A 13,163-nucleotide genomic window follows, 5' to 3' on the forward strand; every position below is an offset into this window, starting at 1 on the left:
TAAAACATGACCTTCCCTGCGCAAAACCATGCTGCCTATCACTGATGTCTATTTTCTTCCAAATGTGAATAGATCCTATCCCTCAGTATCTTCTCCAACAGTTTGCCTATCACTGCTGTCAAGCTCACAGGTCTATAATTCCCTGGATTAACCCTGCTACCCTTCTTAAATTAGGGGGCATAGCCTCAAAATAAGGGGGAGCAGATTTGGGACTGTGTTGAGGAGTAACTTCTTCACCCATAGGGTGGTGAATCTGTGGAATTCCCTGCCCAGTGAAGCTGTTGAGGCTACCTCATTAAATGTTTTTAAGGTAAAGATAGATAGATTTTTGAACATAAAGGAATAAAAGGTTACAGTGAGCGCGTGGGTATGTGGAGCTGAGTCCACAGAGAGATCATCCATGATCTTATTGAATGGCAGAGCAGGCTCGAGGGACGAAATGGCCTATTCCTACTCCTCCCTCGTTCTTATGTTTTTAGTGTTGTATATTTCCAGTTTGGTTTACTGTGAGAAAAGACATGCAAATAAGGGCGGCACGGTGGCGCAGTGGTTAGCACTGCTGCTTACGGCGCTGAGGACCCGGGTTTGATCCCGGCATGGGTCACTGTCTGTGTGGAGTTTGCAAATTACCCCGGTGTCTGCGTGGGTCTCACCCCCACAACACAATGATGAGCAGGTTAGGTGGCCCCTTAATTGGAAAAAAAGATTGGGTACTCTAAATTTATAAAATAAGACATGCAAACCAGGGAGGAATAGTCCAGTCTGAGAATATTTATTTTCAAAGGAAAACACAGGACAAGAAGGATTATAATACACTACAACGGTACACTTTAACGACACTGATGACTATCTATACGCACATAGTATTACATGAAGTTACCCCTTTGTTCCCAATTACTTTCATTTCCTGAACTCTGGGACACCCTTTCTTTCCACACAACATCCAATATGAGCTAAATCCAGCAGAGAATTACCATGCACTGGTTATTTGTCCACCTTTGGGAAAACCATCTTCAGCTTCAGCGAAGGTGTAATCTTCTTGGTTCGAGTTTTGGATTTTAACCGGCTGCTCTTTTAGCAATAACTTGTTTTCAGGAGAGACTCTTTTCTGCAGCTGGGTGCGGCTGTGATGGTAGCTGCCTCTGCTGGTTATTGTCCAGCCTCCACTTATTGTCCTATGGATATATCATTTTTTCCCTTTGACTTTACCTACCCTGTGCATCTGGCTTTTTAACATATAAGTGCAAATTCTCTTGTCTCTCCACTTTGAAGTTACCTGTTCTTTACCCCATTGTTTCACTCCCCCCCCCCCACCTTCAGACAGCTGCCCTTATGAATTCCCCTTTTTATTTTATTCCAATTTCACTTTTTTGTCTTAATTTTCCCCAATTCTTAACAGTGACATGTCACATTAAACCCCCTGGCCAAGTCTGTGCCAATAAATAATCGTTATTTTTAATTTCACAAAAGCTTATTTAAATTCGGAACAAACTACTCTGAATGTAAGAAAAAACACTAACCTGACATAAAGACTTTGATCACAGATCCTCAGGGGGAGGCACTGGTACAGTATTGCTGCGGGACGAATAACCCAGAGACCCAAGATAATGATCTGGGAACCGGGTTTGAATCCCAACATATGATGAAATTTAAACTCAATTAAAAAAAATCTGAGAATTAAAAGTCGAATGATGGCCATGAAACCATTGTCCATTAAAAATAAACCCATCAAGGGCAGCACTGTGGCCTAGTGGTTAGCACAACCGCCTCACGGCGCTGAGGTCCCAGGTTCGATCCCGGCTCTGGGTCACTGTCCGTGTGGAGTTTTCACATTCTCCCTGTGTCTGCGTGGGTTTCGCCCCCACAACCCAAAAATGTGCAGAGTAGGTGGATTGGCCACTCTAAATTGCCCCTTAATTGGAAAAAATAATTGGGTAATCTAAATTTAAAAAAAAATAAATAAACCCATCTGGTTCACTAATGTCCTTTAGGGAAGGAAATCTGCCATCCTTACCCGGTCTGGCCTCCATGTGACTCCAGACCCACAGCAATGTGGTTGACTCTAACTGCCCCCTCAAGGGCAATTAGGGATGGGCAATAAATACTGGCCCAGCCTGCGATGTCCATGTCCCATGAACGAATAAAATGCCATGAAGGAAGGAATACCTTGGATGTTGGCAGTATTTATTTATTTGATTAACCTTTACTTACTGCTGCAGTAGACACCAGTTTGGCGGTTTGGTTGGCTGGTTTGTGTGCGGAGCTACGCCAACAGCAAAGGTTCCATTCCCATAGTAGCCAAGGTTACCCAGCGCCGGCCCTAGGGTTGCTGGCGCCCCGGGCAAACTGAACTTCGGCGCCCTTGGGGGGGGTGGGGCCGAGAGGGGGGGGCGGGGCCGAGAGGGGGGGCCGAGAGGGGGGGGGGCAAGAGGGGGGGCGGGGCCGAGAGGGGGGGGCGAGGCCGAGAGGGGGGGGGGGGCGAGAGGGGGGGCGGGGCCGAGAGGGGGGCGGGGCCGAGGGGGGGGCCGAGAGAGAGGGGGGGGCCGAGAGGGAGGGGGGGGGCCGAGAGGGAGGGGGGGGCCGAGAGGGGGGTGGGGCCGAGAGGGGGGCGGGGCCGAGAGGGGGTGGCGGGGCTGGGGGGGCGGACCCGAGGGGGGCGGAGGGGGGACGGACCCGAGGGGGGGGGGCGGGGGGACGGACCCGAGGGGGGGGGCGGGGGGGAGCAGACCGAGCGGGGGCGGACCGAGCGGGGGCCGCCCTGAGGCACTGGCCCAACTGCGCATGCGCGGGACCCGAGTCTCTGGCGCCCCCTAGCACATGGCGCCCCCTAGCACATGGCGCCCCGGGCGACTGCCCGAGTTGCCGGTGCCTTGAGCCGGCCCTGAGGTTACCCATGAGGGTCCCACCTTTTCAACCTTGCCCCTCGCCTGTGGTGTGCTGACCCTCCGGCTAAATCACCACCAGCCAGCTCCCAAAGGGGAGAGCAGCCTATGGTCCTCTGACGATATTTGCATTTAAACACAAGTGCAGCAATATAAAACAGTCTTTACAGTAATTCTTTTGCAGGAGAAAAGGATGAAATGGGGGTAGAAATTGACATTACATGTTCCAATACACTTCATGTTCTAACAGGTTTCCAAACCTCCTCCTCAACCAGACCTTACACAATCAATTAGAACTGTACCTATTCACTGGGTAGTTCAGAGTTCATGTCCAATCCATCCAAAGTGCTATTTGTAGAATGGTGATGCTCATTCCTCCAGGGCTCTACTTTATAATGTAGCAATAGCCCGGAAATAAATTGAGCATTTTTAATAAAATGTTTCACTGGCAATTGAAAACAGTGTGCATGACTTTCAGCTCTAATTGCGATATGGGATGACCTCTGATTATACGCTCCGCTTAACACACCTTAATATCTTTAACGGGGAGGGGGGGAAGGAGAGAGAGGGAGAAGAGAGAGAAAGTCAGAAAAAGCTGAAGAGGCGATGTTGGGTTAAAAAAAATTCCCCGTGGGACGTTGCAACAAAAGATGGTGTAGTCCATATGAATTATTGAGATCGGTTTCTTTTTTAATGTTGAAAATCATTTCCCCCATTCATGTGCGACACCGCGATGTGTCACTAAATTCATTCAGTTTTTGTTGGCAATACCGGTGAGGAATGATGTGATTCACTGAGTGAGCTGGCTGGCGTGTTGAATGGTACACCCCAGTCAGTTTCTCTGGGCTGACAGCCAGAGACTGTCTGCAGTCTCTCATCCTCATTTGCAATGCAATGCTTACTTTGCACTGTAATCTCCCAATTTGCAATCTGATATGCTTGCATTGCATTGTTTTGTGTGTGTGTGTGCGTGTGTGCTGGCGCAATGCTCAGGTTTTGAAATGAGATGCTGCCTTTGAGCTTCGGGTGCTGTTCGTCGTTGGCACTACAGCTGTGTTCTTACAGGCTCGCCTTTTTCTCTCTTTCTCTTCCCCTCAATGGTATCTTGCAAGAAGGTGGGATCGAGTCAGACTGTCTGGATGGAGAAACAAGGAGGGGCAGTGGCTCAGGGTAAGAAGCATCTTGCACACATACACACACACACACTCAAAAAGAGTTAACCCTTTACTGGAAGTTCTTTGTAACCTGCAGAGCTGGGCGAGCATGTTACACGTCACCGTGATTGAAATTGCGATTTTTGCACTGATTGGGACTAAAGTCAAGAATATTTTAACATATAAATTGTTTCTCTTATCGGTTTCGCGCGCGGCCAAAACGAGGGAATATTGTTCATCTAACCAGTTACATTGCCTCTTTCAACATTCACTTATTACAAAACTACTACAAACATAAACTTATTCCTAATGGTAGCGTAGCATTGAGCTATGCATTTAATGTTCAATGGCTTGGTTAAATATTTAAATCTTATCCATATATCATGTTTGTTTTTACAATTTCAAACAATAATTGCCAAGATCTAGTTCAGAAAAACTACTGTTCATAATTTAGTGACAATTTACAAATAACACAGCTACAGAGGGAATGTTATACCTTACACAGCATTACTGCATGTGCATCTTTAATCCTACTCTTTGCGGCGTTCACGTCTTAAAAATGTTTAATTCAGCGCGTGTTTTTTTGTACCATTACCATGTTGACGACAATACATGGACTGTTTGAACAAGTTAATTAGGAAACCATGGTGGGGGTGGGGTGTGTGGGGGGCAGGGAGAATGGACACGTTATCTCGATCAATAGTCTCTGATGCGACCATACGAGACGGAGAGTTGAAGTGAACTGTGGCTTTAATCAGCTGGAACTGTGCCTGCCTGCGACTGCTCTGCATTGAGAGCCGCCTACAGGGCAGCAGCTCTATATACCTCCCCTCAAGGGGGCGGATACACAAGGGCACCAGCATGATACAAAGTGGTGTAATACAATACAGTGGTCCATAGGTGGAGCCCACAAGGGCAACAACATAGTACAATGCAATACAGTGGTGAATGGCTGTCATAATACATTCACCACATTCACCCCCTGTTAAAAAATTGAAGACCAGCGGGGGTGAAGTGGCTCACAGGTTGAGTCTGTCCGGCGCCCTGATCGTCCACTGCGATCGCCTGAGTTCTGGTTTCGCTGCGGGCACGGGTGTTGAACTTGTCGTTGTGGCCACGGGTGTTGAACTCGTCGATGCAGGCACGGGTGTGGACTCCGGGAGTGTGTCTTCTGGATTTTCATCCCTGTAGGTTGGGGATGGGGGGAGGGTGTGTAGGAGGGGGGTTGGAGGCCATGTAGGGACGGGGACGCTGTTCAGTGTAGGTTGGGGGGGTATGTGATGGTCATACGGGATCCTGCGGGTGCCAGGTCGCGGAGGGAGACTGTATCTTGTCGGCCGTCGTGGTGCACCACGTAGGCATACTGGGGGTTGGCGTGAAGGAGCTGGACCCTCTCGACCAGAGGCTCCTCACGTGTTTTCGGAGGAGTATAGGACCCAGTGTCGTCAGCCAGGACGGAAGCGAGACCTCGGAGGTGGATTTCCGAGGGAAAACAAATAGGTGGTCATGAGGGGTTTCGTTCGTGGCTGTGCAATGGAGTGACCTAATGGAGTGGAGCGCTTCGGGGAGGACCTCCTGCCAGTGGGAAACTGGGAGATTCCTAGACCGTAGGGCCAGGAGGACGGCCTTCCATACCATTGCATTCTCCCTCTCCACCTGTCCGTTTCCCCGGGGGTTGTAACTGGGAGTCCTGCTCGAGGCGATGCCCTTACCGAGCAGGTACTGACGCAGTTCGTCGCTCATCAACGAGGAGCCCCGGTCACTGTGGGCGTAAGTGGGGAAACCGAACAATACTGTGTAGGGCCTTAATGACGGTGGCCGCGGTCATGTCGGGGCAAGAGATTGCAAAGGGGAAGTGGGAGTACTCGTCAACGACGTTGAGAAAATACGCATTGCGGTTGGTAGAGGGGAGGGGCCCTATGAAGTCGATGCTGAGGCACCCGAAGGGCCGGGATGCCTTCACCAGGTGGGCCTTATCTGGTCAATAGAAGTACGGCTTGCACTACGCGCAGATTTGGCAGTCCCTGGGGGGATGGGACAATTGGGCGCGGCCGTTTTGGCGCGGCCGTTTGGACGCAGCCGTTTGGGCGCCATGGGACAATTGGGCGCAGCCAATTTGGCGCGGCCGTTTGGGCGCAGACGACAGAAATTCTTTTAGTTTTTGTGGCTAGTAACTTGTTGCAAATTGTTGCAAGTAAATTTAAAAACCTTAAATTAGTTCATTTAGTTTAGTTCATTTGGTGATTATGAGCAAGGCTCCTCAAGTACTCGATAGCATCCATGTTTTCAAATTTTAGAACACTTTCATGTATTCTTTTATCTTTATTGTAAATTAAAAACCTTAAATTAGTTCATTTAGTTAAAAACCTTAAATTAGTTCATTTAGTTAAAAACGAAGTTAAAAAACCTTTAGTTCATTTGGTAATTATGAGCAAGGCTCCTCAAGTACTCGATAGCATCCATGTTTTCAAATTTAAGAACAGTTTAATGTATTCATTCATCTGCATCTCTATACTTTTTTAGTTTTTGTGGCGGTTCATGGCCGGCTAGAAACCTTTCAAAATATGCATCTCTACCTTTCTGTACTTTACGCAGGCCATCAATTAGTATCCAAATGGTGGGATGATGCATGCCAAGTTCGTATTTCAATCGACGGTGGGCTGCCTCCGCATTATTGTTTGTGCGGTCTTCCCCGTTTAATGTTCTCTGATAAAGGTTCCAAATCTCAGGGCGAAATAAAGGTGTTCGTCTACCATTTCCTCGTCTGTTCAGACGACCAACATATGTATCTTCAAACCAGTTGAGTAAATCTTGATGTTCTTGCGGCAGTTGGGTCGCTAAAGCATCCAGATATACATCGATTTTGTTCAAAGGTACAAAGGCAATGGCAATAATCATTTTAGCTTTTAACGCAAAATCTGGATCAGTGTTATACAAACTACGGAACCCCATACTAGCTAGATGTTTATGCATATTTTTAGCTAAATGAAAAAAACATCCTTTTATTTGAACATCAGGGAATATGTCTTTCATAGCACTGTGCGCAGCTTGTTCATAATCACAGACGATTGAACTGGGTTTCAAGTTGCGTTCGATTTCTTTCAATAATGCAAACATTCTTGCATATGTGGTGCGTTGCTTGTTGGGCAAAAGAGCATAAACCGTAGGAGTAACTCCTCCGTTTTTTTTTACCATAATTACATAAATCTGAGAAAAGAGGCTGGGAGCAATACTGAATGTGCCATCTGCAAACCACATATCAAATGTCAATAAGTGCTGTAGCCAGCTCTGTCTTCCAAAGATTAATATCCGGTCGTGACCTGGTCCGCTATCACAAAGTAAAAATTTTTCTTCCACTCCTGGTTGAGGGTCATATATCCTGCAGCATTCTGGCACAATCAATTGTTGTAAATTACTTGGATTGGTGGGGGCGTTCAATACATAATTATGCTTTCTGCTTATCATTCTCCTCAAAGCAGATATACTAGAAATGGCTGGTAGACTAGCTTGGGATATGTCTGTCAAACATTCATTAAGAACTACAGTCGGTGCCTCAAGGGTTTCCTGTGCTCTCTTTTTTATTTTAGTTTTCACGAGTGCAACCTCTACTAGTGCAGCAGAAGCATCATGCGAATGGCTGTTCTGCTGCCTCACCACGTTTGCAGCTTTAGTATGGAGCCGTGCTTTGCACCGGTTTTTTTGCTCACAACGCCAAAATTTCACTTTGCTGTCACCTTTGCTTGTTTTGTCAAAGACGTAAAGGAATCCGTTATGAACAAATTTTTCTTTACCAAGTTTCGTTGATACTTCCTCAGCCATCATATGGGTATGCAAATTGGTTTAGTTAAAAAATATATAAAAATATGGTGATAGAACGAAACACTTGTGACAGCGGACCCGCACCAGCAGCCAACTCAACTGAGGCTAATTTACAAATAAAGAAATGTTATTATCTTATTATGGCCAAAACGTCCGGCGCCAAAACGTCCGGCGCCAAAACAGCTGTCGTCAAAACGGCTGGCGCCAAAACGGCCGCGCCACAACGGCCGCGTCCAAATGGCTGCGCCAAAACGTACCTAACCCGTCCCTGGTCATGGCCCTGACCTCCTCGGTGGAGTAGGGCAGGTTGCGGGCCTTGATGTAGTGGAGAAGCCGGGTGACCCCCCGGGTGGCAAAGGTCGTTGTGGATGGACTGGAGTTGGTCATCTTGCGCGCTAGCTCATGTGCCGCGGGGCAGGGCATCTGGGGGCTCATTGAGCTTCACAGGACGATACACAATATTGTAATTATAGGTGGAGAGTTCACCTCAAGATTTTATCGTTCTTGATCTTGCCCCGCTGTGTGTTGTCGGTGACAAGGGTAAACCTCCTACCAGCGAGGTAGTGCCTCCAGAGGGGCTGGTTTAGCTCACTGGGCTAAATCGCTGGCTTTGAAAGCAGACCAAGCAGGCTAGCAGCCGGTTCGATTCCCATACCAGCCTCTCCGGACAGGTGCCGGAATGTGGCGACTAGGGGCTTTCACAGTAACTTCATTGAAGCCTACTCGTGACAATAAGCGATTTTCATTTATCATTTTCATTTTCAGTGCCGTACTGCTTCCACAATGGCTTGAGCTTTTTCGACTAAGGAAGGTCGAATCTCGGAGGCGTTGAGAGTTCGGGAGAAAAAGGCTACGGGCCTGCCTGCCTGATTAAGGGTAACGACGAGGGTGACCTCTGACACGTCGCTCTCCACCTGGAAGGGGATGGACTCGTCTACCATGCGCATCGCGGCTTTGGCAATATCTGCCTTGATGTGGCTGAAGGCCTGGCGGGCCACAGCCGCCAGTGGGAAGTTGGTGGCTTTGATCAATGGGTGGGCTTTGTCTGCATAGTTGGGGACCCACTGGGCATAATACGAAAATAACCCGAGGCATCTTTTGAGGGCCTTGAGGCAGGGGTGTTGCAGGAGGGGGCGCATACGTTCGGGGTCAGGCCCTAGGACACCGTTTTCCATGACATAGCCGAGGATGGCTAGTCTGGTTGTGCGGAATCGCATTTCTCGCTGTTATAAGTGAGGTTGAGAGCTTGGGCGGTTTGGAGAAACTTCTGAAGGTTGGCGTCGTGGTTCTGCTGGTCGTGACCGCAGATGGTGACTATGTCCATGTACGGAAATGTGGCCCACAGCCCGTACTGGCCCACCATTCGGTCCATCGTTCTTTGGAAGACCGAGACCCCGTTGTTGACGCCGAAGGGGACCCGGAGGAAGTAGAAGAGGCGGCCGTCTGCCTCAAAAGCCGTGTAGTGGCGGTCCTCCGGGCGGATTGGGAGCTGGTCGCGAGGCTACAAACGGTGAGAGGGGGTAGGGGCCCACCGAACTTTAGCGTCAGGCTCCTGAGGTTGCACTGGAGGTCAAGTCCCAACAGAAGAGGAGCGCAGAGATCGGGAGTACACATAGTTTAAAGTTTGCTTATTCGACGCCCTGTATCGCGAGGTTCGCGACAGTGTACCCCGGATCTGTACTGAGTGCGATCCGGAAGCGAGGGAGATTGTTTGAAATGGGGGAGGTTTGGAGAGAACAGCGCCTTACCATGTCTGGGTGTACGAAGCTCTCCGTGCTCCAGGAGTCAAACAGGCAGGGCGTTTCGTGCCCATTGACCCGGACGGTCATCATGGAGTTCCGGAGGTGCTTTGGGCATGACTGGTCGAGGGTGACTGAGCCGAGTTGCAGGTAGCCGGCGTGGTCAGAGGTGGTGGTGTGGTCCCAAGATGGCTGCCCCCATCGGTCACACGTGTCGGGCGGTGTTGAAGATGGCGGCCAAGATGGCAGCCTCCGTGAGTCGCACGTGCTGTGTAGAGTCGGAGATGGCTGCCCCCACGGAGAACACGAGGTGGGTGACGCGTCCGAAGGGGGCGGAGCCAGCAGGCACGCAGCCACACTGCGGGGTCTGAGAGACGGGCTGGACCTGCCCAGGCAAACTTTGGCAAAGTGTCCTTTCTTGCCGCAGTCGCTACAGTTTGTGTTCCGAGCTGGACAGCGCTGCCTGGGGTGCTGGTGCTGGCCGCAGAAATAGCAGGGTAGCCCTCCGGGTTGGGCGGGCAACCGTGCGGCACAGGATGGAGTACTCTCTGGTCGGGTGCCCACGAGGGGGTCGCGTTGTCAGAGGAGAAAGCGTTGAGGCTCTGAAACGCTACTTCTAGGGAGGTGGCTAGTTTCACCGTTTCTTCTAGGTCAAGGGCGCCCTTCTCGAGTAGGCGCTGTCTGACATAGTTGGACCGGACTCCAGCTACATAGGTGTCCCGGATGGCGAGTTCCATGTGTTGTGAGGCCGTGACGGCCTTGTAGTTGCAGCTTCGCGGGAGTACGTTCAGGTTGGGTAGGTATTCCTCCAGCGATTCCCCGGGGCGTTGGCGGCGATTGGTGAGGCGATGCCGCACATACACATCGTTCACCGGCTTCACGTATTGCCGCTTCAGGATCGCGTCTGCGTATGTGGTCACTTCCTTGATCTGCACGCAGATCGATGGCTCACCCATGCCTGGAGGAGGCTCAGCTTCTGTTCGTCAGTGACAGAGGGCGAGGAGGGCCTCGAAACATCGGAGCCAGCGGCCTGTGGGTCGAGTTCCAGTCGGTCAGGTTTGAGGGCTGCTTCCATCGCGATGTTGTAGCTGATTAAATTGATGCGACCATCAATTCACACGAAGTGGGGAGTTGAAGTGAACAGTGGCTTTAATCAGCTAGAACTGTGCCTGCCTGCGACTGCTCTGCACTGAGAGCCGCCTACAGGGCAGCAGCTCTATATACCTCCCCTCAAGGGGGCGGAGTCAGGGTCGGAGCCCACAAGGGCACCAACATGATACAAAGTGTTGTAATACAATACAATAGTCCATAGGTGGAGCCCACAAGGGCAACAACATAGTACAATGTAATACAGTGGTGAATGGCTGTCATAATACATTCACCATAGTCTCTTTCCTGATTCCTTGCTCAGGTTATGGTTGTATAACCGCCACTATCAGCCTCGAGTACTCTGCCCTTATTTTTCTGAACTTTGACTAAGGGTAGAGACGTGGGTCACCGCAGTGGGACCAAATCCCATCCTCATCGCATTTCCAGAAGGTACATGGCAAGACCCATGAGGAATGTTGGCTGATTTTCTCCTCCTTTAACCCACAGCTACTGAGGCAGATTGGAACCATTCAAGCTGTACTCAACTAATTAAACCCAGTCCAATTCTAGGATTCATTTTCTGTGCGGTTCAGATACTCACTGACAAAACTCACTGAGCCAGTAAATCATAAGAGGACCCCCCCCCCCCCCCCCCCTCCTCCTCCTCCCTCCCTCCCTCTTGCTGGAAGATCCACATGTGGAAGTTGGAGGTAGAATTAGAAGATTGGGTTTAACTATGGCTGCTGTTTTCTGTTGGGAACACGGCGTGGCGGCTGCAGACTGAGTCGAGCGCCGCCACAGTCGGGGGAGAGCCGATCCACGGGCAGGGGGGGCTTTGGCAGGGGCTGGGGGCACTGGTTGGGCGGGGGGGGGGGGGGCTGGGGGCACTGGTTGGGCGGGGGGGGGGGGCTGGGGGCACTGGTTGGGCGGGGGGGAGGGGGAAGAGGGGGCTGGGGGCCCTGGTGGGAGGTGGTCCAGGGCTGGCCAGCCTAGCCAAATGGGGGCACTATTCAGCAGGCTGGGTCCACACGCGGCTGGCTACCGGCATGCACGGACCAGCCAATTCTCCAGCCGTATCGGCAGCTACAGCCGGGTGCTCTAAGCTGCCTGCCTGCTAGCCCCCCACCAGACGGGGGGAAATCGGTGGTCGTTTTCCACCTTTTTTTGGTCGTGAAACCCCATTGTTCCCATGTTGCCGTCAGGACATAGTCTCCAAATCGGAGAATCCAGCCCAAAGGGCTACAAATAGATTGAATTCTCCATAACGGTATGCAAGCATTGATCTCTCCTTGTATAAGTGAATGCAGGGAGAATATGCCCTTTTTCCATATAACAGTTTTACTTCCCCCTATGCCCTGAGTTCATGCATGTGCACACCTGTGAACCAATGCACTGTCCTCTCCTGCTAGAGGTGTGGCCAGGCAGGCAGCCTTCAAGAAATTGTGGTTTCCTCTAGCCACACATTAGGAAGACTGAAACCATTGGATTCAGCTGACTGCACAAATTCCATACACGCCATCCATCAACTCCACTCCCCCTCTTTTGCAAATGTATCAGGTTGAATCAGACTAGAGGCAACTCCAGTTTGACTCGAGCTGGCATTCCCAATGACTTTTCCATTTAAAGTCTTCTTAACTCTGTATCACTCGTCTCCACCCCTACCTCAGGCATTGAATGCCTCACCCATACTTTCAATCATTCCAGGATATCACTGCAGGAGTTCCTCAGGTAAGAATAGAATTCCTACTGTGCAGAAGCGCATTCGGCCCCTCAGGTCTGCACCGACCCTACCTAGGCCTACAACCGTACCCTATCCCCACATCCTTACCCTATCCTCATACCCCACCTTACTTGTACATCTTGCACACTAAGGGGAAATTTAGCATGGTCAATCCACCTAATCTGCACATCTTTTGACTAGGATAGTGTCCTATACCCTACTACCTTCACCTTCATAATGTCAGAAGTGGGGTTGTTCACTGTTGATTGTACAATGTTCAGCATTTCCTCAGATACTGAAGCAGTCCAGGCCCACGTCAACAGGATCTGGACACATACAGGCTGGGCTTAAATGGCAAGTCACATTCACGTCACACAAGTGTCAGGCAATGACCATTTTCAAAAATTAAGATTCAAATGATCTCCCTTGGCAGTCAATAGCATCACTAAATCTGCCACTATCAACATCCTGGGACTTGCCATTGATCAGAAACATAACTGGTCTAGCTATATAAACACTGTGGTTACAAGAGCAGGTCAGAGGCCAGCAACCCTGTGGTGAGTAAGATCATTAGGTGTAGTAGGCCTTTGGGCCTATCGAGTCTGATCTGCCATTCCATGAGATCTTGGCTGTTCTAGGGCCGCACAGTAGCACAGTGGGTAGCACTGTTGCTTCACAGCGTCAGGGTCCCAGGTATGTTTCCTGGCCTGGATCACTGTCTGTGCAGAGTACATGTTCCGAAAGACTGAATTCTCCCTCC

The 13,163-nt window shown here is 50.2% G+C and overlaps 1 protein-coding gene across 4 annotated transcripts in view; it reads left to right on the forward strand.

Annotated features, from left to right (window-relative positions):
• dbndd1 (dysbindin domain containing 1) overlaps positions 1-13,163 on the forward strand; it is a 79,028-nt gene that overhangs the window by 23,230 nt on the left and 42,635 nt on the right. Inside the window, exons 1-2 of one of the 4 annotated variants that reach the window (XM_038806466.1) lie at positions 3,460-3,535; positions 3,995-4,052. In XM_038806466.1, the coding sequence (XP_038662394.1) occupies positions 3,533-3,535; positions 3,995-4,052 (61 nt within the window). In that variant the 5' untranslated portion in view covers positions 3,460-3,532. The other 3 variants (XM_038806468.1, XM_038806467.1, XM_038806465.1) reach the window with 3 other exon arrangements.

This window comes from Scyliorhinus canicula, chromosome 9 (assembly GCF_902713615.1).
Source record: "Scyliorhinus canicula chromosome 9, sScyCan1.1, whole genome shotgun sequence".
Taxonomy (NCBI): Eukaryota; Metazoa; Chordata; class Chondrichthyes; order Carcharhiniformes; family Scyliorhinidae; genus Scyliorhinus; species Scyliorhinus canicula.